This window comes from Corapipo altera, unplaced genomic scaffold (assembly GCF_003945725.1).
Source record: "Corapipo altera isolate COAL_440 unplaced genomic scaffold, ASM394572v1 64, whole genome shotgun sequence".
Taxonomy (NCBI): domain Eukaryota; kingdom Metazoa; phylum Chordata; class Aves; order Passeriformes; family Pipridae; genus Corapipo; species Corapipo altera.
The window spans coordinates 2,238,987-2,264,976 of NW_020884893.1; the positions used below are offsets into that span (position 1 = coordinate 2,238,987).

The following is a 25,990-nucleotide window of genomic DNA, read 5'->3' on the forward strand; positions in this document are numbered from 1 at the left end:
GGCCGTCCGCGGCTGCGGCTGGGGCTGGGGTGTCCCCGCGCACCGGCGGCCCCGCGACCGCCCCCGTGCCAACTGCGCTCCGCGCCGCGCTCGGCGCTGGGCCCGCGGCGCGGCCACAGGCGCAACGCTCCCTGCTGGGCCCTTCCGCCCGCCCCCCGCCGCTCGCCATTGGTCCGCGGCCGCTGGGCCTGCACGGCCCGCGCCCCTCATTGGCTGCGGCCGCTGCCAGTCCGGGGTGGCGGGAGGGGGAGGGGAGTGGGTTAGTGTGAGGGCTCGGGGGCCGCCCGGTCCCGTCGCCCCCGCATGGCCCGGCCCGGCCCGGCCCGGGGTCGGCCTGCGGGACCACCCTGCGGGACCACCGCCGCACTGGGCGGCACCAGCGGGGTGGCGGCAGGACGAACGGAGCGGCCCCGACCCGTCCGCACCTGAACGACCGGGAGTGGCCGGGAGGGTGCGGGGCCGGTCCCCGCCGGAGAGCCCCGGGCCGCCCCGGCACCGCCTCGTCCCGCGGGAAAGCGGCGCGGCCGCTCCCACTCCAGCCGGGCGGGCAGCGGGAAGTGCCCGCGGGACCCTCGGCAGGGGCGCGGGAGCCGTTCCCGGTGCGATCCCCCGGGCAGGCCGCTCTCGGCCCGGCTGGGGTTCCTTTCTCCATCAGGGCTCGGCGTTCGTTTGACCAAAGTGGGTGATGCGTTGAGCGCATTTTAGGGGTTCTCCGAGGCCTTTTCTGCAGGCACGTGTCATAAGGTGACAGAGAGCATTGTACCACTCCAGCTGAAGTACAGCCACCGTACAACAAACATTAGGGGAAGAGAAGGAAATAAGCGTACGTAGGTAACAGGTCAAAACATGCTGGTGGGTGTGAATTGATGAACAAGACTATGGACAACTAAACCCCGGGAAGGAAGGGAAACAGGGGAGGCAGGACACCCAAGGGGGATATTTACTTTGTACAATATATATTGGGATCTGAATTCCTCGTTAATATTCATTTAAATCAAGAGAATACCGTTATTGTCTTTTTAATAGGTGCCATAGCTGATGTAAAAACTGTGTCAGTAAAGCTCACTGCCTTTGCAAATGTGCTTGAATAAAACAGTATTGCACTGATAATCAGCATAAACCAACTCCAGAATAGGACAGGTGAATTTCAGTCAATCTTAGTAATCAGACACTCCAGAGGAAAACTGGAAATCTTTGCTTCCTTGTTACATCTGTAGACAGTGAACTGTGCTTTTGGTGGCAGGAGGGATGGGCAGGGTTGATGGTGATGTCCTGAGCAACAGCATGTCCATCGAAGCACAACTTGCTGTTGGAGTGTTACTGTAATATTAATTATTCCAATTAAAGCTGTGAAGTAAATATATCACTGTGGTGTGCATGGGAATGTGTGTGGGAGGATTACTGGAGAGGAGCACTATAGACTTACTGCACAGAGTCACTCTGTAATAAGTATTGCATTTGAGTTAACTTCCACCCCAGTCTGAACTAATTTTACAGGGGGGACAGATGTTCTGGCTTTACACAGTCTTCTGTCTCTTTATAGACAAATATTTTCTTTTGACATTTTTCTTTGATAATTTGAGTATTTGATTTTTAAACAAACCTCGACTCTTCAATACACTTCGAATTGCTTTATTTACAATTATGTAGGGCAGGACTTTTTCAACCAGGAGCAGGTTTCTAGGGCTGACAGCAGTTCTGAAAAGCCAGACCAAACTCCTGATGTCCTGAACGGGCAGGAGATGATCTTTTGGCTGTACCTGGTTCATGTTTGCTGGCTGTGTGAGCCTCTTCTGAAGTTTGGGGTCCCTAACCCAGGCAGCAGCAGTTACCTGTAGCTGGAGGAGTGGGATGTTTCCTGTGCCTGGTGCACGGGGGCTCCTTCACTGGCTGGGACTCTGCTGCTGAGGTGTCATCAGAAAGAGCTGACGTGTGGCCTCTGTGGGATCTGCTTTTACATGTGTAGCTTTAGGACAGATTTTCTGATCTCTGCTTGTAACAAAACTACTTGTGGGTTTTAGGTTCTGCCAAAATGGAGCTGAGTGATGCCAATTTACAGACTTTAACTGAGTATCTAAAGAAAACACTAGATCCAGATCCTGCTATAAGGCGTCCTGGTAAGTGATTCTCACGAGTGATCAAAAAAGTTCAGTTTCTTTTTGGCTCTTCTGTCTGTGTGTAGCCAACTTGTGGATGTTTATACAATAACCTTTTTGCAGAAGTTCTTGGTATCCTTTTAAAACAACTCCCCCCAAAAAAACTAAAGAAGGATAGATATAAATATAAATAAATTTATTTGCTTTTTGTGATTTTATTTTTCTGTATTCTTGATTTTTTTTGGTACTGTTGTTATTGAAAACAGCGCTGCTGTTCACAATAAGCCAAGATTTATTTCTCTTGGCTTATGGCTTTCAAGTGGTGAGGAGGCAATGTTTCCCCATCCTGCAGGGAACTGAGAGCTGCTGGTGGTGGCAGGAGTGTGGAAGAGCTCAGCAGCAGAGAAGCTGTGGCACCTCTTGTCAGGCTTGTTCCTGTGAAGCTCTGGGGAAGTGTTTGTGTGTTGGTTCTTTTAAAGAGACATTTGAGGAGTGGTAGGACTCCCATTAGAGAAAGCAGCTTTTGCTGACCCCCTTATATTCCCCTGCAGCTGAGAAGTTCCTCGAGTCCGTGGAAGGAAGCCAGAACTATCCGTTGTTACTCTTAACACTGCTGGAGAAATCACAGGAAAATGTCATCAAAGTTTGTGCGTCTGTAACGTTCAAGAATTACATTAAAAGGAACTGGAGAATTGTAGGTATCCTAGTGAGTAGCTGGTCATCCCTTGAGGGTACAGTAAGATACTCTGCAGTGACCCTGAGCAGTGTGTGTGTCTGTGCTCTGGGAAGGGCAGAGTTAAGAGAACAAAGTCAAGGTGTAACTTAGTAAGAAGGGACTAAAACCTGGGCTGTTGGAGTCAATCCTGTTAAAACAAAACTGGAGCTGGGTGATAAAATGATGAAGAAATATTTTTCTCTAATGTTATACGAGTATTTTGCAGAAACACAATATTTAAAGCTCATTTAACTGACTAATATTATTTGAACTGCAATGATTATGAAGTGCTTCTCCACACAAGGTGGCCCATTGGGCCTCTGTCTGTTGTCAGGGTGTTACAAACATCCCCAGCCAGCCCTGCAGCTCAAGGTGATGGTACCAGCTTCTCTTCTCTGCTGCAGCACAGAATTGTCTGGGGCAGTTTATTTTGGTGCCCTGCCAGTTTAACACTTGGAAGTATTTGTTGTGATCAAATAGAAATATTGCTATTTAATCCCATCTTATCCTTTGTTTTGAAGAGGACAGAAATGTTTTTGATTCAGAGCTTTCAGCATTCATGAAATTTATTTATTGGTAGAAATCTTGCTTTGAGAGCTGAACTTCTTGAGTGATGAGAGGTTTTAATTGATACTGCTTGTACTTCACTGAAAGTACTGTTTGTATATGTCTGAAAAACAGCAGATGTTTCTTTACTACAAAGAAACTGAAATATTTTATCATTACATCTTAGCTGGTACCTATTTCCAAATTGGCATGTGATTTCTGCCCTCCCCATCACACCAGTATTGAGGAGCTAGAGCAGTCCTGGGCCTGGCTGTGCTCGATGACATGAGCACATTCAGTCTGCCATGACATTTCTAGAACTTTCTTGCTGTGACTCTGTGTTCTTAGTCATTTCTCCCAAATTGCATCTTCTGTGGTGTATTTTAAGTAGAAATAACGTTCTGTTGTGGAAGAAGTTGTAAGTGGCTTCTTTTTATGGGTTGCTGATGTAATTCAGGATGGGGTTTTGTTTTGAAGTAGGTGGAGATGCTGTGCAGGGAGTGCATCCCGAGGGCTGTTCCGATTGCTCTGTGGCTTCAAGCACATTGTGTTGTCCAGAGTTGCAGCTTTTGTTTCAGGAGCAGCTGTCTGAACAGAAAATGCAGCCGTAGGCCTGGCTTGCCTCGATCACGGGGTTTAATTCCACAGCCTTGAACTTCACTGATCCAAAGCTCAGTAAAAGGGTTTTGCCTATTCAAGGACTTCAGTTTGTTCAAGCCTGGAGAGGCAGATATACAGGGCACTGCTGGAGCCAGGGTTTAATTTATTTCTGAAGTATGTGCAGAATACACACTGTCTGCTGCCTTTCATTTCTTTTAATAAGGTTTCATTTCTTTGAAAAATCTCCTCAGTAATTCCTTAGGAGGAATTGCTGTTGGTAGTCACTCCACCACCTCTGTCCTCATCTCTCTAAATGCCTAGCAGTGAGTCCTGCCTCCCTGCTTGGGGCTTCCCTAGGACAGTTGGAAAAAACTAGTTCAGAGTTTTACAGAAAGACAAAATTTCTTTCAGCTTTTCTCAGGTGCTGCTGTTTCAGATTCATTGCAGGCAGTGTCTCTGACAGGTCTGGTTCTTAAGTTCTTCAGCAACGTAATAGTTACATAAATCAGTATAAGCTGTTGGTTACTGAAAATGCTGATCATTGCCTGGAGTATACTGAATATGCTCATGACTTAATTATTGCTTTCATTTTAGGTTGAGGATGAACCAAACAAAATATGTGAATCAGACAGGATAGCCATTAAAGCCAACATAGTGCCCTTGATGCTTAGCAGCCCAGAACAAATTCAAAAGCAGGTAATATGCCAATTCCTGGTTATAGCCATGAGACTTTGGGAATATTCAAAGCATGTCTGGAGGCTTTGGTTATTTGCAGAGCTCAGTTCCCTTACCAATGAGCTCATGCTGATCTAAATGACTTGGAGTATATTGTTATAGCTACTTTTACCTGTTTTATTATTTTTTTAAGATAATTACTGTATAATCTTATAGTAAGTTCTAGCATTAGGCAATTGAACAGTAATTCTGTAAAGTGAGACTGTGTGTACACATTGAACTTAAAGTGAGGGTTTTGTACTTGTGGTGAAAAGTAGTAGATATTTAACCCAATGGGTTTTGAGTCTGACAAGAACAAGCATCATTTTCTGGGATGTTTGCAGCAGCTGGCACTGCTGTGATTCCTGTGCTGTTCTACCATGTGACAGCTGCACTTCCTTTGCAGTTGAGTGATGCCATCAGTATTATTGGTCGGGAGGACTTTCCTCAGAAGTGGCCAGACCTGCTGACAGAGATGGTGAATCGCTTCCAGAGCGGGGATTTCCACGTCATCAACGGGGTTCTTCGCACCGCTCACTCTTTGTTTAAAAGGTGCTGGCAATAAGGGGGTTTGTGGATGGATTGTAAACTTTCTGTTCAGCTGTTGGACTTAACGTTGGAGATTGACAAAGTCTACAGTTGTGACTTCTGCACGTGCCTTTAGGTGGTTATCAAGTTGTACACCTTGCGTGCTTTTGAACTATATTGTTTAGTTCTTGTTTACTTGGCAGTGTTTGTTTCGAAGTTCAGCACGAAAAAAATAATTCTGGGCGAGTTAATTTGGTAATAAATGTGAAATATGAATTCTGTTTTTCATGTGTTTCACTTGTCAGGTACCGCCATGAATTTAAGTCAAATGAATTATGGACAGAGATCAAACTTGTTCTTGATGCCTTTGCTTTACCCTTGACAAATCTCTTTAAGGTATTTCTTGTTGAATCATTTCTAAAACAAGTTTAATGTTCTGAATTGCTTTTTGTGGGTGGCTGTAAAATTAAAACTCAAGAATAGTTGTTTTGAAGCTGTTAATGAAGTTCAAGCTGAAGTCATGAATGTGAGACCTAACAGGATTGATGAGGGGAGGAGAAATAACTGTATTTTTTGGTTAAACAAACAAGAAAGTCCCATGACACTTCAATATCTTTTGTTGATGTGGTTTTTGTACTTGACTGGATCTTGCATTTTTTTTCTAGGCAACTATTGAACTTTGCAGCACACATGCAAATGATGCCAGTGCCCTGAAGGTTCTCTTTTCCTCTCTCATTCTAATTGCGAAGCTGTTCTATAGTTTAAATTTTCAGGTGAATCTCCTTTTAATGGTTTTGCTTTGATCTCATGAAGTTGCTATGCTCCTACTATAGAATTCATTTGAGGCAGCCTTTAAGGCCATGCTTTATGATAAAAATAACAGTTAACAGTGCATCAGCACTGGAGTGAAGGCACAGGAGGGCTGGGGTTAATTAACATGTTTGCTTGGCCCTGTCTGAACACAAGTTTAGGGGAGTCTGAGCTGGTGTCACCACAGGGAGGGGTTGTATGGGGGCCCTGAATAGGAGCTGGGAGAGGCAGGAGTCAAATGCCTGAGTTTGTACTCACTGTGCTCCTTTATAAACGTGTCTGTGCTGACAGGAACTTGGTCCTGTAGCTGAAAGTCTGTTACGTGTAGTAGCTCCACTGCAGTGGGAAGTAATTCTGGGAGCAGTGTGGGGTGTTAGGGTTTGGAATCAGATCTAAACTTCAGACATTAATAAGTGTGCTATATGGAAAATGGCAAAAAGCTCCTTTGCTGGGTGACATCTGTTTAGTGTCTCAACATGAACATGAGTCTGTGAAGTGTGATCATGCCCAGATTCCTTAGGCTGTCCTTCCACAGGGGGCAAAAGAACAAGCTGGAGTTAAAAGGGACTTGTGCTCTCTTATTCAGAGAGTAGGAGGCAATAAGGTTCATTTGTTATAAAAATATGAGCTGTTTAGGGTACAAGCAAATAGTTTATTTGAAAATAATTGTATTCCAGAGCGTTTTCATCTGGGAGGAGGAGGGAGTAGTGTTTCACTTTGAAGATTGTTTTCCTCAGATTTTTGTCCCTCAGTAGGTTATAAGGTGGATGCACTGCTTACAGTGTAGGTGTGTTATCTAAGCAGTGCAGTCAGAAATTAAAATGGAGTTTTAATGCTTTCCCTTCACAGGATCTTCCAGAGTTTTTTGAAGATAACATGGAAACATGGATGACAAATTTTCATAGTCTTTTAACCTTAGATAATAAACTGTTGCAGACTGATGTAAGTACTGCATAAACCTCCTGGTTTGCCTCTGTGTAGGGGAGAGGGTTGGCTGTGAACCTGTGTCTAACTCTGAACAATGCAATGTTTTCTTGGTTGGGCAAACAAAGGAGTAGAATGGCTATAATGAGGTTTAAGAGAAGTTACTCTGTTGTCTAAGGAATTTGAGGTCCAGTTCTCGAAGCTGTGTGTCAGTTATAGGTATGCCCCAGCTGTGCACAGAAATCAAATGACAAATACTTGTCAGTGAGTCGATCCTTTCGAGGACATTTGCTGAAGTGACCTGACCATTGCCATCACAGTGCTCAGGTTTTCTGTGCCTCAGCTGGTTCATGCACAGTGTTCTAGAAAACAGGGTATAAAGAACCTGAACCAGTTGAACACAGAGGGCAGGACATCCCTGAGTACTCTAGCATTTGCTGTCTTTGTCTGACTAAAGAATTAGTAATTTCCCTGGTGAAAGATGATACCAAGTTATCGAAACTCAAATTATTTTTGTGCATGCCTTGTGCATTTTGAGTGCTGGTCTTCCAGACACAGCTCAGTAGTTTGCCACTTGACAGAGCCAAAACAACTCTATAAATTTCTTGACAGCACATAGGGAGGTATGTGAAGGGTATCTTGTGCTTTATTACCCTGCTGCTATAAGGAGCTTTGCTGGTCTCCTCTCCTGTCTGCTCCCAGCACAGACACTGGTGCAGCTGAACTGGGAGAGATGTTAAAGCTGAAAGGTGGGGGTGGAGGGGAGAGGGCACATAGAACTGGGGTGGTCTTTGATTGGGATGGTTTTTTAACTCCAGCTCAATTTCCTAATTCACTTTGTGGTTCCACAAGCACCTGTGCTGATCTGGGGAAGGGGAGGGAACTACAACTCTTCCAATTTAAAGTATCACCATATAATGTCTTCTAAGCATGTTTTTTCAGTGCCTTGTCTTGTCTTTTTCCTATTACATTTGTAAATTAATTTCGGGTAAATTATTGGGTCTGAATGTTTTAAAGTGCACAGTACCTTGATTTGAAATGTAGGTATGATTTATGACTTGAAGAGCAGTTGGGGTACAGGCCAGCAAAATACAGTAATTCTAGGGACATGAGGGGGATTTCTTTCACCTGTTTAGAACACCATAAAATCCCTTTAAATATATGGAGACTTTTAATGTTGAAGTAATGTTGAAGTTTGGATGTTTAAGTTCTTAGTTTTGTTTTATGTGAGGATGAAGAGGAAGCTGGATTACTGGAGCTCTTGAAATCACAAATTTGTGATAATGCTGCTTTATATGCTCAAAAATATGATGAAGAATTCCAGCCCTACCTGCCACGTTTTGTAACAGCAATCTGGAATCTGTTAGTCACGACAGGCCAGGAGGTGAAATACGACTTGGTGAGTTGTTATAAGCTGATCTTGTCAAGTTTGATAATGAATTATAAATTGATCAGTCATGCTAAAGCTTTGTGTTCTGTTTGTGGTGCTGCAGCTGGTCAGTAATGCAATCCAGTTTCTGGCCTCAGTTTGTGAAAGACCACATTACAAGCATCTGTTTGAAGACCAGAATACATTGACAAGCATCTGTGAAAAAGTTATTGTCCCCAATATGGAATTTAGAGGTAACTTTTGGAGACTTAAGTTTTCGAGAGCACAACCAAAATCTAATTATAATGACAAGTTGCTCTGCAGGACTAAGAATCGAGGATTCCCCCTTGTGTACTTCAGTGATGGATTCAAGCCCAAGTTTATGCAGCAGATTGTCCTGTGGGGTTTGTAGACTTGTATAAATATACCTAATTTTTCATGTTGAAATCCCACTGTAGGAAGTCTAGGTCATGTGCCAGCAATAAATTTCCATGCTTAAAGTGAGTATCAGAATAATTCAAGGAGCCTAAATAGGCAGGCATATCAGGCCTTGTAATGTCTAGTTCTCCAGGTTTGGATGGGCTCATATTGATCCTAGTATTTAAAATGCAGTGAAGGTGTATTGCAGTGAGAAGGAGCTGCTCTCTCTTAAGTCTGTTACTCTGGAAGCCTTTTTAAATACACCTGGTGTTGAATATGTCTTAGAGGTTTTGGGTTTGGTTTTAAAAAAAAAAAAATCAATACATTGGCTCATGAGTATGAAAGACTTAATTTGTGGGACAGGAGCAAGCTTAACAGTCTAGTCTGATATTTCTGATTAATTTCTGTTAATGTTACAGAACAGTCCTTGTTAAAACTAGCAAGTTGATGATGATACACCTTTTTACATAAAAACCAGAGACCTCAGCATTTAAACTTCTATGTATTTTATATTTTCAGCGGCTGATGAAGAAGCATTTGAAGATAATTCTGAAGAATATATAAGAAGGGATTTGGAAGGATCTGGTAATCCACAGATTTATACTAAGAATACTTGGTCTTTAAATATAGCTCCAAAGAGCTATATTTACTGAATCTTTTATAACTTTATTTTGAAATTGAGAAGGCTTCCACACACCACCCCCCCAAGAGATTTTCTGCAGTCTTGGATCAAGTCTGCTGTCATGATATGCCTGTCACAGTGTCTTTGTTTTGAACAGTGTTTTTATAGGGCTTTTTCCTTAATTGGATTGTGAGTAGAGGACAAAACTCAAGGAATATGTTTTTGAACTTTTTTCAAGAAAATATTTTATCATTCTTATCTAGTATTGTCTGCCTTTTAGGTATTTGTAAAGCTTTTATTTGTTATCTCCTTCTGCTTTGAAACAGAATTGAGGTAGGAAGTATTTGTGTTCTTCAGAGATTACTTTTTTAATGTCCTCTATTGCATTTAAATTGACTGGCTTTCTTTCTGTTTCTTCTGTCACTAAATTAAATGAAAGGCCACAAAACCTTTTTTTTTTCCCTCTCTTGAAACAAACAGAATTTTTGTTTGCTTGTTTTTGGCATTTGGGGTTTTTTTACAAAAATGTCCTTACAGATGTGGTGGGCCAGCAGCTGGCTCGTGCTCCACCCTGCTACAGTGGGATGAGTAGAAGTGAGAAGACTGATGGATAAAGACAGTTCAAGTGAAATAAAGAGGAAGAAAAGAGGAGAGAAGTCAATGACTCATCACCACCCACAAGTAGACTTTTGCCCAGCCTGTCTCTGAGCAGTGGCTCCCTCTCCCAAAGCCCTCTCCCCTCAGTTTTTATTGCTGAGCATGTCATTATATGGCATGGAGTATCCCTTTGGTCAGCTTGGATCAGCTACCCAGGTAGCTGTGTCCCCTGCCACCTGCTTGCCTGCCCCAGACTAGGAGCTGGGAAGGCAGAGCAGGAGGAAGAGGAAGCCTTGACACTGTGACAGAGCAATTCAGCAGCAGCCAAAACACTGGGTGTTACCAACAGCTTTAGTCACTGGTACAAAACACAGCACCATATGGACTGCTTGGGAGAAAATTAACTCCCTCCTACACTTGGGTGCAGGGTGCCAGGGCAGCAGCATCCCCTGAGCCTGGGTGCCCTGCTCAGGGCAGGGGAGCTGTGAACACATGGGTGGGTGTCTGTTCTGGGTGTGCAAACAGTCCTCTTGGGACAGGGAGTAAAGACTTCAGTGTGTGTGTACACATCAGTGGGGAGGGCTGCAATAATTAACATGGGCTGTGGCTGTAACTTGAGAAGCTGTCTGTTAATATTTTGATTACTGTGTTCATTTACATGAAAAGCTGTGTGCTTTCCCGTGTCCAAAGAATCTTTGGTTCTCATGCAGATATTGACACCAGGCGCAGAGCAGCTTGTGATCTGGTCAGAGGCTTGTGCAAATTTTTTGAAGGACCCGTGACAGGGATCTTTTCTGGCTATGTTAATTCTATGCTGCAAGAATATGCAAAGAATCCATCTGTTAATTGGAAGCACAAAGATGCAGCTATTTACCTTGTTACGTCTTTGGCATCCAAAGCTCAAACACAGAAGGTACTTTTACATTCTCTTCATTGTAATCTGTGTACATTCAGATATCATGGTGCAGATGAAGCCTGCAGTTCATTTTAAGCTGCTTCAGAATGAGAGTAACTGCCTGTGCAGTGGGTGATGTTGATGAATTAAAAGCTGTCCATCATATAATCCTGTGCCAATGTGGTGGTATCTGACCTTCAGGAAGGCGGGGCACAGTCAGCCCCTGGTGTGACTGTGGGCAGGGCCTGGCAAACACCTGGGATCAGTCAGAGAGAGAAACAAAACTGGCTCGGGTCTGGAACCTCTGAGCTCTGAGTGATCCCAAACCAGAGTCTGAAAGCCATGGAAGGCAAATAGAGCTTTCCAGAAGATGATCATAAGAGTTCAGCAGATTAGAAGGAATTTAAGTGCTCTTGAGTTCTTGTCATGATATTTCCCAATGTTTCCCGTTACTTGAGTGTTTATTATTTGGAGATGGCATGTGAGTGGTAATGATGGCTGGAAATGAATCTCATTACTTTTTGGGGAGAAAGCAACTAATCGTCTGGAGACACTGAAAAGCCACACCTGTATTTGGAAACAGGAGCATTGTGTCAGATGTCCTGCAGAACAAATTTTGATATACATATTTTGAAGGCTGTCACAGTTCAGAGCTCAGTGGCTTTGTAAGACAGATTTGAGACAAACATAGTAAAACACACTGTACAGTGTTTTATGCAGTTGTGCTGAAGGTTCTCAGTCTTTTCCTGAAGCCAGGTGTATTCTGCTGCCCAGCAGTAGTTATTGACAGTGATGTGTAATGGGAATCAGCCTGCTAGCAACTGGGAAACTGCAAAGTTGTGCATCCTTTTCTGTGCTATTTAGTGGTAAATGTGGGATAACATCACCTAGAACACTTCATTGGAAAATAGCCATCTGAAAATCCTGGTTTAAAAATGCATTGCATTTTTCCTAAGATAAAACTAAGTGGTCATTATTTTGCTGCTCTAATTCACAAATGGACTTTTGAGTCCTAAGCTTCCCCTTTTTGAAAAGCCTATCACAAAAAAAAGTACTAAGATGCTGATATTGTTGATCCAAAATTTTGGCTGCTTATTATTGTTATGTGGTATTATTCCTCAACTCAGAACTGGTAACTTTGAACCTCAGAAGTGCTGCAGCTGAAATCAAGACACTAAAAACATTAAGCAAAAGAAACTGGATGACTCTGTCAAAAGATGCAGTTTCAACAATCTCCTCATGTGCATGCATGCTTTACATTCCTTTTATTAAAAGCACATAAAAATGAATAAGAAAATTAGTTGGATATCAGCATCTAAAAAATAGAGTTGGTTTGTTTTTCATTTTTCCAGCATGGAATAACCCAAGCCAATGAACTTGTTAATCTGACAGAATTCTTTGTGAATCACATTCAGCCTGATTTAAAGTCTGCTACTGGTGAGTTAATGTTAATTTTGATATGGTATTTTTGTGATATATCAGAACCTTGACAGTGACCACTGTTCCTGAAGTTTCAAGCACTCCTGTATCAGCCTGATCTCAAAGGCAGAGGCTGTTAACACTTGGCTCAGGGTTATGTGAGGTTATACATGTCTACATTTAAGGCAAATAGTTTATTTTATGCTTCAACAATTATCTTACTATATTCAAAACCTAGTGGGTTGTCTCAAAATGTGTAGTTGGAGGCTTTTAAACTTGGGGCCAGGAGGGGAAATTTCATCTGAAAGAGTTGGACCCTACTCTTAATGGTCCTGGGGTGTGATTTGTACCAAAACTGATATTGTAACAGTGCCCATACAGAAATGCAGGAACTAAACAACATAGAAAAACACTGTCTGTATTATTTTTGAAGGGGAAAATGATGACTTAATGCCACCTCTATATATATGTTCAGTAATCACATTTGTATGAAAAGTATCAACAAAGTTTGCATGTTTTTCTATTTCAGTGAATGAATTCCCTGTGCTAAAAGCAGATGGTATCAAATATATCATGATATTTAGAAACCAAGTAAGTTTTTCTTCTACTCTTAGGGTAAAAACATACTGTAGTTTGTTACTTTATACTTGCCAAGCCTAATTTATCACACTTGGCCATATGTTAATTCAACAGGTGTTTGATAGTCATATATAGCACTTCATGCTGAATTTTTAGTTTAGAAAGTAAATGATACTGTTATAAATATCCAGTTAACATGTAGTCTATATGCTCTCCATATGCTGTGGGAACACTGAACATCTTATCTGCTTAGTTCTGCCACACTCAGACTTTTTTAAGTCAGTGTTAGTCTAAATATGCTCAATTGCTCCTATCATTGCAGTGGATGGTAAAGAGCACAGCAACTTTGTCCTTTACCTTTTCTGATTTGTGAGGTGCAGTAAGAAAATATATTGACAATTATTTCTAAATTTTAGATTACCTTTATTAATTTCTTTTGAAATACCCATGATTTTTTTTTTTTGAAAACCTTGATATTCTTTAATTCCCTGTGAAGGGCAAAGTAAAATGGGAAGGGAAATATCCCTTAGGAACACCTGCACTTACTGTTAATGAAATGCACCATTGGTGCATCACTTCAGGGGAAGTGATGAGAGAAACAGGCACCTCCTGGTTGTCAAGGTGTGATGTAGCACTGGAGGAGCCTTCCAAGATTCCTCCCTCTGCCAAGCTCTGTGTGTCACTGATGGGCTCAGTTGTGCTCCAGTGTTGGACCATCTGTATTTTTTAACATATGTATAATTTGTTGCTATGTTTTTGTAGGTACCGAAGGAACAGCTGCTGGTGTCTATTCCTCTCCTAATCAATCATCTCCAAGCAGAAAGTATTGTGGTGCATACTTATGCAGCCCATGCTCTTGAAAGACTGTTTACCATGAGGGGGACAAATAATACTACCCTGTAAGTGTTCAAGCACAAATACAGTCACTGCTATGTAGGTTTTGTGCATTAAGGGTGAAAAATATCTGTAGGGGATCTTTCATTTAGTAGTATTACAGTATTATATAGCATATTACAGTATATTCAATCACAAATTGAAGTTTGTGGCTGTCTTTCATCATTAAAGAGCTGTTTGCCTTCACAGCATCACAGCTGCAGAAATGGCACCGTTTGTAGAAGTGCTGTTAACAAACCTTTTCAAAGCGCTGACGCTTCCTGGCTCCTCTGAAAATGAATACATTATGAAAGGTAAATGCCTTGGGAGTTCTGCACTGTAAGAATAACTTTGTTAACTTGAGGTAAGGGCTTATAGTCATAGGCTCCTGACACTTTTTTTTGCAAAACCTAATTTATGCAGACATGCTGAAGAGAGGTCCACTGCAGCCTGCAGTTACTCACCGGGCTGTATCAAGTCATCTTTGACTAAATTTGTGGTACCAAAGAGAAATACTAAACATAATGGTATTGTGGTAAATTATTTCTCAAGTGGTAGTCTCTGTAGTCAGGACAGCTACCTGGGGAGTGTCAGGAGGGGATCTGGTCATGGCTCACAGGATGCTGAGATCTGAGACTCGCCCAGGATAGGTGAAGGTCTTGGCAAAGTTGCTTAATCTTCTGTGTTCAGTCTGTAGAATGGGAATAATGAGGCTCTGTTTTATCCTTTGTCGTGGTTATAGATTGATTGTTCTTGCAGCAGTTCCTCTTTCTTACTGTACCCAATTCCTAGAGATCCTATTTAACAGTAAAAGGTAAAGGATTTAGGCATATGATGGATGGCACAAGTGTATTTTGTCTTCAGAAGATAATACTTTCCATTTATTTGCAGCCATCATGAGGAGTTTTTCTCTGCTACAGGAATCCATAATTCCATACATCCCTTCTGTCATCACACAGCTCACACAGAAACTGCTGGCTGTCAGTAAGGTAAAGAAACTGAACAAAAAGGTCACCTTTTGTGTTTTAGAGCAGTCTTACTGAAGACTTACGTATACCTTGGTGGTGGTGTTCTGTTAGAATACTGTAAGGAGTTCAGTATTTTCTGACTAAACTAAGTTGGAACAGTCTTCCAGTGAGGTACTGCCTTCCTTTCAGGACATACTTTGGAATCATCATCCCCTGCTCTCGTGTGAAATTTGGAAGCAGAATATGAACTCTTTCTGTAATGCTAGTTTGTGGTGGTATAAATGTTTGCTTGTGCACAGGCCACCATTGCAATAATCTCTTTTTCTCACAACTCTGTTATTCTTTACCCGTGAAACTTCTGAAGCTGATATTAAATATTGGCATTGAAATGTGGGATTAAATTAAATAAATTGCCCTCCTGGTCTTGGTGGGTAAAAATCTCTTAGTTTTTTGTTAAGGCTGGGCTAATTCTTAACCATTAACATTAGGGAATGCCTTAGGGTACCTTCTTCAACTGTCCAAACAATGACTTCTCTGTATAGTTTAAATTCAGCTGCAGCATATAAGAAGTGTTCAATACAGAATTGACTGGACACTTAGAGGACTGGAAAATAATTTGTTTTGTGATATTTTAACTGTTTGCTAATTTATATAGAGCTTTTGAAAAACACATGTTTTTAAAATACTGATTAAAAAAGCTCTCCTTTATGCTTTGAAGGTTTTTACATTTGCTTTTATCTATGGAATTAACGTCACAAGCATATTAATAAAGAAGTTATAAGTATCCTTATTTCCAAATGCCACTTTACACTTCAGTTGAACTAGAAAATACATTTAGCCAAATAAGTGACTTTAGTTGTAAGTTTGGTTTGATTTGTGTGTTTATAACTCGTTTTCAGAATCCCAGCAAGCCCCACTTTAACCATTACATGTTTGAGTCCATCTGCCTGTCGATCAGGATAACGTGCAAGGCGAACCCGGAGGCCGTGGGGAGCTTTGAGGAGGCCTTGTTCCTGGTGTTCACTGAGATCCTGCAGAATGATGTGCAAGGTAGTGGCAGCAGGGAGTGCCTGGGCTCTCTTACTGCACTTGCTTGCTGGGATTTACCTCCTGGCAGGTTTTTTTTTGTAGCACAGGAAGCCCAGGGGAGGACACAGCACTTTCACAGTCCGAAAGCGTTTGGGTTGTTCCATAGGGTATTACATCAACAGCAGTCACTTATTTTTGAATCAAATTGTATTTTTAAAATATCTAACAATCACTACTCCAAAGCCTCTTATTATTCTACTTAATTATATTGCCTTGTTTCTAGTAGTTTGTTTTCTGTGTTCTGAAACATTAATAGGTAGAAGAAATAGAAAGTGAATGTATACAATGCTTGCCAGTTTTTTGAATAATTAAATTTGGGAAGTGATACATTTCTCCAGTGTTTTATTTGCTGGAATCCTCATGTTAATACCATATTATTGTGGGTTCAGTCAGTAGCTCTGTGGTTCCTGGGAACTCACAGTGACCGTGTTGTCTGACCCTCGGTAAACGTCATCATTTCTCTTCCAGAGTTCATTCCGTATGTGTTCCAAGTGATGTCCCTACTTCTGGAAATGCACAAAAACGAAATCCCATCATCCTACATGGCACTGTTTCCTCACCTGCTTCAGCCAGTGCTCTGGGAGAGGACAGGGAACATCCCCCCGCTGGTGCGGCTGCTGCAGGCGTACCTGGAGCGCGGGGCCAGCACCATCGCCAGCGCCGCCGCCGACAAGATCGTGGGTTCCCTGCCTCACACGGGGATGGGAGGGTGGCAGCTGGGAGGAGCTGTGCTTTAGTCCAGCAGCTGGACTCCTGCAGAATTTGGGCTTGTGCTTTACATGGGTGGTGCTTACGCAGAAAGACAAACGCTCTGCATGCAGCTTTTTGGGCAGTTACGTGGGTAAGGTGAATCCGAGGCTGTCCTGCTTCTGTCGGCTGGGGTGGAAAATTCCTGCACTCAGTTTTTGCAAGTAGATAAGTTTGCACAGTTTTCTTGTCTTTGCTTCGTGTTGAACATGTGGAGCAGGAGAACTCTCAGGGGATCTGTTCAGAGCAGTCTTGAGAAGAGTGAGTGAGAAGGGGCCAAAATGTGTCTTCCTTGTCCTCAACTGCAGAGACAGAATCCTGGTTTAGGTTATGAATGCCTTTGCCTTGGTGTATGTCTTAGACAGTAAGGGCCAACTTTCTAGGGGATCACACATGAAGAACAGTTGTCTAAAGTCTTATATTTGCTTTTCTTGCAGCCTGGGTTGTTAGGTGTGTTCCAGAAGTTGATTGCCTCTAAAGCTAATGATCATCAAGGCTTCTACCTTCTAAACAGTATCATCGAGCATATGCCTCCGTGAGTATGAGTTCAAATTATATTCCAAACTAACTTCTGTAGACTTTAATTATGAAGTGTACAATCATGCCAAATGTTAATCTTCACAACCAGAAATGTCACATTTATCAGTCAAATAGATTTGAACAATTTTATGCATGCTTTCTGTGAAGTGACGTCAGTAAAATCCTAGTGTGAATTGAATAACTGTTCTTTTAAATTTCCAGTGAATCAGTTGACCAGTACAGGAAACAGATCTTCATTTTGTTATTCCAAAGACTTCAAAATTCCAAAACAACAAAGTTTATCAAAAGTAAGTTCCTGGCTCTGCAAAGCTGCAGTGTGACAGCAGCAGTTCGGAGTGTGCAGCTGCATGGATGAAGTGTCCTGTGGGTACATGGATGGAGGGGTTCTGGTGACTCCAGGGACTTTATCCAAATTATTTCTATAATCAAGGGGGGCATAAGGGGCAGTCGCCACAGCAGGTGACAGTTATTTCATGAAAATGGAGATAATGGAACTAAAGGGACAAGACTTGTGTAGTCCTCTTCCTTTGCTAGTGTGTGTCATGGTGTTAATTATTTGAAAGTGTGTCTGTTTAATCTCCAACTAAGAGCAGCAAACTTTCCCTCTCACACAGCACAGCAATACTGGCCACTGTTGTGTGGAGTTTCTGTTTGTACTGGGAAATATTCCATGCTTTTGTGTCATTTTTTGCCTTAAACAACTAAAGTTATTTTATAAAGGTTTTACATTAAACTGGCAAAGCTGCGACCAATTACTGAAGTACATAGACAAGAAGATTGTGTAATTTGTGTAGAGATAATATCATTAAAATATTTTCATCAGTATGACAATGTTGATTACTTAATCCTCCAAAATCTGGTTCATGCCCCTGATAGGAGCAAGAATTACAAGGTTGCTCATAATGGTCTTCCACAAACAAAATGAAAACAATGCTTTCAGTGTTTAACTTTTTAAGTGTTGTGATACATGAGCAGATCAGCAGTTTTTAGGCCAACTTCAAGGCAGAAAGTTTATGTACTTCACTAGAAGTGAACATTTATAAAGGCTGCAGTTTCTATCCTCTTGAAAAACTTGTTAGAATGTATTTTGCTGCTGACTCTAAAGCTATTCTTTTGTTTTCATGTTGAGTTTTAATTTGGGCTTTTTCTTGTTACAGGTTTTCTCGTCTTCATTAACTTGTATTGCATAAGATATGGGGCATTAGCTCTGCAGGAGATATTTGACAGCATACAGCCAAAGTTAGTATGTTTTGTTTGTTTGGGTTGTATTGAAGACTGCTGTGTAATTTTTATCTTTTAAGTAGGAAGGAGTTGTCTCTTTAGCCAAACTGGCAAACTGTGTTTGTCACTAATTTGACTGGCCAGATGTTTCTCCTTTTGTGGTTCATTTATTTGTCTAGCAGTTTTTCTTATTTTCTGCCCACAGTTCCTCATTGATAGTTCAAGTTACTGATCTCCTAAGCAGGTCATAAAAAGTCTTTTATCCTTTGCAAAAAGGTTGTATTTGAAGTGTCTACTACAACAGGGCAGCATCTTAACAAATTATCTTGTGTTCTCTATTTCCTAGTGATTCATATTGGTTCTGGTTTTCTTCTGTCACCATGAGGCTGATAAGGCTTTCTAATACTTTTTCTCTCAATTTCATAATAGGATGTTTGGAATGGTTTTGGAGAAAATTATAATTCCTGAAATCCAGAAAGTGTCTGGACAAGTTGAAAAGAAAATCTGTGCTGTTGGCATTACAAAAATATTAACAGAATGTCCTCCCATGATGGACACCGAGTACACCAAGCTGTGGTAGGTACCACACTTCTTCAGGTTCTGCTAGTGAGGCTCTTGGAGTTTTTGGAAATATGAGCTTTCACCAAAACAGATCCTTCAAATAAACTCCACTGTGATTTCTTGAGGCCCACTGTTGTTGTGAGGCTGAGTTTTAGGCTTTTCATACCACACAAATGAAAGTGTGTTTTCAAAGTAGATGCCAGAACTGGTTTGAGATGTTTTTGATGGGGATAGCATGGATTTGGCTGGCTAGAGCTCCATTTAAGGAAGTACACTACTTTCTTTCAGCTGTGTTCTTTCTGAAAAGCTAGGCCCAGTTTTGACTTGTAACTGTTCTGGTCAGAAGACCTGAGAATACTCACAACCTGACAGAGAGATTGTAATATCTTGAGAGTGCAATTTTGGGGAAAGCTATCTGGGAAGATTGTAAGCCAGTCCAGCAGTCTAGGGTATCAGGAAGTCTGAATGTAATGACAAAATCTGGATCCAGTCCAGGATCCCTGGACTAAAACGTTTTTTTTTAATGTATTAAAGGGAAAGTTGTAATCTGGAAAAGAATTGCTTTCCTTAGATATGTTTCATGACAACTTGACCTGATAAATATTTGACCTGATAATATATTGCTCATGCTATTAATATAAACACCTCCATTGTGCCTGTAAAGTACACAGATCTACAGTTCTAGTCCAGCTTACCTTGGACATTTACACTTCCAGTAGCTAAGCAAGTATCTTCAAAGGCTAAATTATAAAGGGTTCCGAGTAATTTGGAGCATTCTTGTAAAATACAGCCTGTCCTAACATATTTTAAGTGCTCCAGTGTTCCCCTCCCCTCTCTACACCCAGGATTCCTTTGCTGCAGGCCCTCATTGGCCTCTTCGAGCTGCCCGAGGATGACACAATCCCTGACGAGGAGCATTTCATTGACATCGAGGATACTCCAGGCTACCAGACTGCATTCTCCCAACTAGCCTTTGCTGGGAAAAAAGAACACGATCCTGTAGGTCAAATGGTGAACAATCCTAGAATCCATCTGGCACAGTCTCTTCACAAACTGTCCACGGCGTGCCCAGGCAGGGTAGGTGACTCGTGCACTTGCATCCTGATGCTGCATTCAGCAGAGAAGGAGTGCCCCTGTGAGAATGGGTCCCTTTGCTAATGTTTGATAATCAGCAAGATGAAGTGGGTCATAACCAGAATGCAGGATCTTGCTGTGTCTTATTCTTTATTGGAACATAGCTTTTGTGAGGTTTTTTCCTTAGTAACCTTAGAAAGGCCTTATTTTCACAGCACTTAGTTTAGCAATAAACTTAAATATGCCATTTCTAAAATGAAAGTTTACCCACTTGATGGCTTATAACTAATGCTTGTCTCTAGTTCAGTTGCATGTACCCAGGAAATTCAGGCAGCTCACATAAAATCAGACAAGTGGAGTGCACAGTTAACTCCCTTACCCCATAGTATCTTTGTTTTGTTCGAGATTTTAGCAAGTAAAGACTGCCTGAGAGATGAGCTGCTTTCACCAGGGGTAACTGCTGCTCTCAGTGTCTGACCTTGTATCACGTGTATTACCAGGGTGTGGCAGTGGGCTGAGTATCACTGACCCCTCTGCTCTGTCCTGTGCTTTAAGGTTCTGTCCATGCTGAGCACCAGCCTGAACGCAGAAGCGTTGCAGTATCTCCAAGGATACCTCCAAGCTGCAAGTGTGAGTCTGCTCTGAGATATTCCACAAGCAAGATCAAAGGATTGGTTTGTTACACAGAAGGTTGACACTGACTTTTTTTTATAGCAGAGCTCAGACAAAACGAAAAATGCTGCTTGAAATTGTATTGCAGATTCCATCTTGTAAAAGATAAATGTGGCTTTAAGGCAAAACTGAAAGGATTTCTGGTTTGTGTACTCCTAGGTAAAGGTGGCTAACTTCCACTCCCAGTCTAATTTTCAAAGGGAGTAGTCATAGCGGTTTGGAATGGGATTTTATTTGAAATCTGCATCTGCAGTGTTTGGATAATACTTGGAATTGTATGGAGAGCACTGGCTGTAGAAACTCACTTCAGTCACTAAAATTCCTTTTCATTTTAATGTTGTCCTTTGTATTTCTTTTGTCTTTCCTTAAACTTTATCTAAATTGTGAATAAATAAGAAGTACTTGTTTAAAATGCCTGTCACTGTGCGCTTACTGTTTTAGAAGAATGTAGTTGGTTTAAAAAAAGAGGTTTTACACTTAGGATAGAATATAAAATAGTGGGACTGTGAGGATTTTTCTATAAGTAGTAGTTTAAGTACATTTTAGGATCATACAGAGCAGATCTAAAACTTTGGGAGAAGAGCCAGAACTGTTGTCACTCTTGAGTGCTTTTTAGAGCACTGGTCCTACAGGGATAGGAATAAATTGAATTACAGAGACTGGAAAACTCCTGAATAAGAGTGAAGTCTCAGACTTACGTGATATTAAGCAGTGTTGTACATGACAGAATTTTTTTAGTTGTTTGTCCACAAACATTCTGCAGGTGACTTGAATCAGGACTGGTGTTTTGTATTTGTGTTAGTTAATGCCTGTTGGAGCTGGGCCTTGTGTCAAGAAAGTTGCTGAATTTACTGAGAGAGGAACAGGGCAGAATCAGCTGTCTTACAGTTCTTCCTGGTACCTGGAAGTGCATCCTGGCCATAGCTCTTGTATGTAAAGAAATGAGTTGCCTGTTAGATAATGGATTTAAATAATAACTAAGTGCCTGAAAATGAAAGTAAAAGAGTCAGCATCAACAGGTTTGTTTTACCTGGTCTGTCAGGGAGTATCAGGCCCTCGTTGGTAGATGTGAAGTGAAAGCAGTGCTCAGAGTGAAGCACTGCAGGGGTGATCCTGAAGAGCATTTGCCTTAGTGCTGCTGAGACAGACTGTGCTGTGTTTGGGTGTCCAGAGCTCCTGGCAGCAGGAATGTCACAGACAGGCTGGAACCACAGGGACACCCGTGACATCTACAAGGAGCTGAGTGCCTGCCTCGGATGTCAGTGTTTACTGAGCAGTGATCCTCATCCTGCAGGCCAGAAGGATACTCAGAGCACTGCTGTGCAGCTTTGTCTTTTTCCCTGGACAATACGGAGAACAATTCTACAGAGAACAATTCTACAGAGAACAATTCTACAGAGAACTTGCAGACCTTTTTTTTCCTGCCATCCTCACAGAACCAAACTGGAAGGGTGCTGGTGGCTGTGTCCCTGTAACTGTGCTGGAGAGGGGCTCTGTGGCACCGAGCGACAGCCAGGGCCTCACGTTGGACCATCTCACTTGGGCAGCTCCAAGCCACATTTCTTCAGAAACTCAGAGCTTTTTGCTGAGATATGTGAGGGAACAGATGTTTCTTGTCTTACCAGTACCAGCATGGATGGAACTGGGCAGGATTCACAGCAAGAAGGCAGAATCTGTTAGAGAGATGGCCAAAGAAAAATTGGCTCTTCTAAGTGGAAAATTATCAGTGAGTTTTGATATTCACAGTCTTGCACTCCTTGCAACGTGTGACTTCGTTGTTGGATAGACATTCCGTGTGAATAAGTGCCTAAGTGACATCAGATCAACAAATACCATGTTAGTCCTTCAGTTGACTCAGAGCTGAGTCACTCAGACTGTGTAGACACGGCTGTGGCACCGCTGGTGACGTGTTCTTCAGTGCCAGCACACTGTGCAGGTTTTGTGAGGGGTGTTCAGGGCAGTGAGTTAGGGTGCCATCAGCACTGCCCTCTCTGCATCCAGGAGGGACCTGACACCTCCTGTTCTCAGGATTCCGAAGGTGAAGTCCCACCTACATTTATCTGTTCATTTGCTGGAAGCTGATGCAAGTCGTTTTGTAACAGCTTTTTGCAAGACTGTGTTGGGCAGTTGGGCAAACACCAGTTTCTTTGGAAAGCACAGGCTGGGAACACCTGGTGTAAATAGACCTTCTGAGGACCTGGGAGCACCTAATTCAGTGTAGTGAACTCCTGCCTGTCACTGAGATCTTCTGAAACACTTCTGAAAACAAGGAGCCAATTTTTACTTGCAACTGATGGTGGTACAAGATCATTCAAATTCAAGTGTGAGAATGTTACTTGCTTCTTTCTGAGTGGGAAGTGGGCAAAGGGATGCCTGGTTTTGGATCTTTTGGCACCATGGATCTCTAATCTACTCTCCTTTCTTAGAGCTTGCTGATTGGTTTGAGATTGCTAGCTTCTAAATAATATTCTGAGGCTTTTGTAACAGAAGAAATACCTTATTGTTGGTTCAAAAACCCCAAAACCAAACCCCCCTGAAGACCAGTGTGTTTTCTTGTTTCCTTGGGCTGTGAATGGGCCTCAACACTGCCAACATTGCTGCCAGTGGGCAGCACATGCTAAAGCAAAGCTCTGTTTCTCTGTTTCTTCGTGTACCTGTGTGCTGACAGTCACCCTCTCAGCCAGACATTTGCTTCCAACAATTCTGTGATGAGGCCAGACATTGATTTTTTTCTTAAACAGCTTCATCCTTCCTTAGAAGTGACAGTTTCTCAGTACCTGGGGATTCCATCAACCAGCAGCAGCTGAGGGCAGAGCTGTGCCCATTCTTCCAGCCCCCAGCAGAAGTACCACAGGCATTTCTCCCATTCCAGGCTCTTGCTTTGGAAACTGGGCAGTTGTTCACTGACACACAGGTGCTCCAGGCAGGGCTCCTCTGGGAAATCTCTCTGTAAAGACACCCAGCTCTCAGAAAGCAGCACAAAGGCTTTGTTTACCCTTAGCTTTTACCCTTAGTTATTTAAATGAAGTCATTCTTGCCTTTCCTGTAGTATAGAGGAAATGTTCTGGGCCTGGGCTGCAGTGGCAGGGCCCACACAGGACACAAAAGGCTCAGTGGCTGCTGGTGACAGCTCAGGCAAAGTGACTGAAGGCTTAAAAGTTCTCTCTCAAAACAGGAATCTTCTCATTCACATGAGCTCACAGCTTATGCTGGACTTGCTGTATTGCATTCAAGATGAGAGCAGAAGAAAATGCTTTATTATTAAAGTAATAAATCTTAATAGTAAGTAAAAGATATTTTGTTACTAATGAGTAATGTGTCAGAAGAGCATAGTAACAGGGTTTTAGCTCAGCTAGTTCATCTAGGTCCTAGTAAAAAGTTTTCATTTTCTAAGGCTGTGAAGAGAAATTCACACTCTTGGGTTTGTGCCTGATATAAAGGGGTATTTTGAAGTAAGTATTTAACAAAGAAAATATATTAATAACAAATATCAGATTTCTCCATGAACATCTGAAAATACTGGCATTACAGTACTGCTTCCTTACAAAAGAAAATGAAAGTTTAAAGTATTTTACAAATTGTAATCTAGGAAAAAAGTCTCTGTCCTTGTTTAAGCTGCTGTGCAAAGAAGAGTGGAAAAGTCTTTTGGAACATTTTTGAATAATTAATAATCATTCATATGGTAGAGGAGTAAATGCCCTTCAGTGAAAGAACAAATGTGTTGGCTATTTGACATGTGCCAAAGTGCTCCTCAGGCCTTTGAATTCCATGTGTATTTGCTTCAGTTATGTTCAATTTTGTGATCTGGCTGCAGATGCTTTTTGTCTCGACTGCAGATTTTACACATACCCAGGCGTTCACAATTTTCTAGAAAAAGAGAACATAAACCTGAATTTTTATTGTAACTCGCTTTGGAATTCCCTGTCTCCACATAACTTACTACAGAAATCCTCCACGAATGTTTCATTACAGACAACACTGAGCCTTGCAGTGGTGATTGCACAGCAGCTGAAATTTCATTTCCTTCTGAAATGTGACTGTTGCTGGCTTGGAATAATTAAAGCATCTTAACAGCACATGCTATTATGCAAGAGACCACAAGAACACATGACTAAGTGTTTAAATGTGATATGGGATATATATCTATATACTTACATGCTGGAGAATGTCTTTTCAATGCTATGTTGTCCATTGATTTTTTTTATTTTTTTTTTTCAGTGTGTGATGTATTTTCTTTATGGTATCTTTGGGATCCATGTCAGTATTAAATGCAGAAATGGATATGGAGCTTTAGGTATACCGAGGTTTCTTTCTCTATGGGTTTTGCTGTGATTCTCCCCACGACCTCAGAAGCTTTTTTTTTTGCAGTCCATGGGATACAGTTCCCCGGGGCTGAGCAAGGGCAGGAGTTACTGACTGCAGCTGAACGGTGCTGTGGGAGTTGCAACGTTGTGACTTGAAATGTATTTTTACCTATTAAGAGAGATAAAGTATTTCTAACCCTAAAGGTTTCTCGTGGTATGTTTTCCTGGCAGGGGCTGTGTGCAGGGTGGCTGTGACAACTCCTGTGGGTTAGGAGAGGGGGTTGTCTTTAACACATTTAGTGACACTCCACTTTTAAAGTCACCATCCTTAACTTTTTAGCCCTGTAGGACACTTTCCTTGGTCATAGCAGAGAATAATCTTTTGTGTGGGCGGGTGAATGTGTTACGTAATTCTGACAAGATAATTCAAAAGCTGGACAATAAAGATTTCTTTGGAAATGTTTAATTTCGAAAAAAAACAAACAAAAATATTATATTGTGGGAGATTGGATCAGAGCATTGGCATTTGCTTAATTTGTATTTTTTTAAAGATAAATATATATTGATTCGGATGAAAGCATTTAAGTTGTAGTTTGTTGCGTTTAGTGAGCTTCTTATGTTACTAAGGTTGCTCCTAAGACCTGTTTAAGATGTCAGATTCTGTATGTACTGTCGTCACATCTCAGCTGAGTGTAACCCGGTCCCTGCAGTCCAGAGCCTGGGACAGCATCGGTGTGTTTGCCATCACCTAAATTCCTTCTTTGCAAAACACTTTGTACAGTCAGCAGTGAAAACACTAAAACTAGCAGTCACTGACTTCGTCTGTGCACCTGTTCCATAATGGAACTGTGTTTTGGCAATCACCTTACACCAACCCCCTCGTTACAGGAGCACACACGCTGATTTCTGAAACACACCCTCCCCTCACACACACAACCCCCCCCCCTCAGCGCTCTGCCAGGAGCTGCAGCGCCGGCACCGCGTCTCGCTTTGAGTCAGGCTGGGATTTTTATTTTTTTTTTGCTTCTTAATGCAAAATAGACACAGTCCCGTGTGGGTTTTAATTCCTTCTGGGCGTGGATTCGCCCCGGGAACAGACGGGGCCGG

General features: G+C 41.9%; 1 protein-coding gene across 5 annotated transcripts; it reads left to right on the forward strand.

Moving 5' to 3' along the window:
* Nucleotides 1-588: 588 nt before the first annotated feature.
* Nucleotides 589-25,083, forward strand: CSE1L (chromosome segregation 1 like). Of its 5 annotated transcripts, none has more exons than XM_027645987.1 (25): nt 589-599; nt 2,022-2,117; nt 2,648-2,790; nt 4,552-4,653; nt 5,078-5,223; nt 5,505-5,595; nt 5,865-5,972; nt 6,859-6,951; nt 8,165-8,332; nt 8,427-8,556; nt 9,242-9,307; nt 10,652-10,854; nt 12,189-12,273; nt 12,785-12,846; nt 13,597-13,733; nt 13,918-14,021; nt 14,599-14,696; nt 15,575-15,725; nt 16,233-16,441; nt 16,949-17,046; nt 17,253-17,338; nt 18,209-18,290; nt 18,702-18,848; nt 19,679-19,910; nt 20,463-20,852. In XM_027645987.1, the coding sequence occupies exons 2-25, from the start codon at nt 2,033-2,035 to the stop codon at nt 20,550-20,552; spliced, it is 2,916 nt and encodes a 971-aa protein (XP_027501788.1). In that variant the 5' UTR covers nt 589-599; nt 2,022-2,032; the 3' UTR covers nt 20,553-20,852. The 5 variants fall into 5 exon arrangements, with proteins under 5 accessions (XP_027501788.1, XP_027501785.1, XP_027501787.1 ...); XM_027645984.1 differs by lacking the exon at nt 589-599 and adding an exon at nt 643-682; XM_027645986.1 differs by lacking the exon at nt 589-599 and adding an exon at nt 711-730.
* The last annotated feature ends 907 nt before the right edge of the window (nt 25,084-25,990 follow it).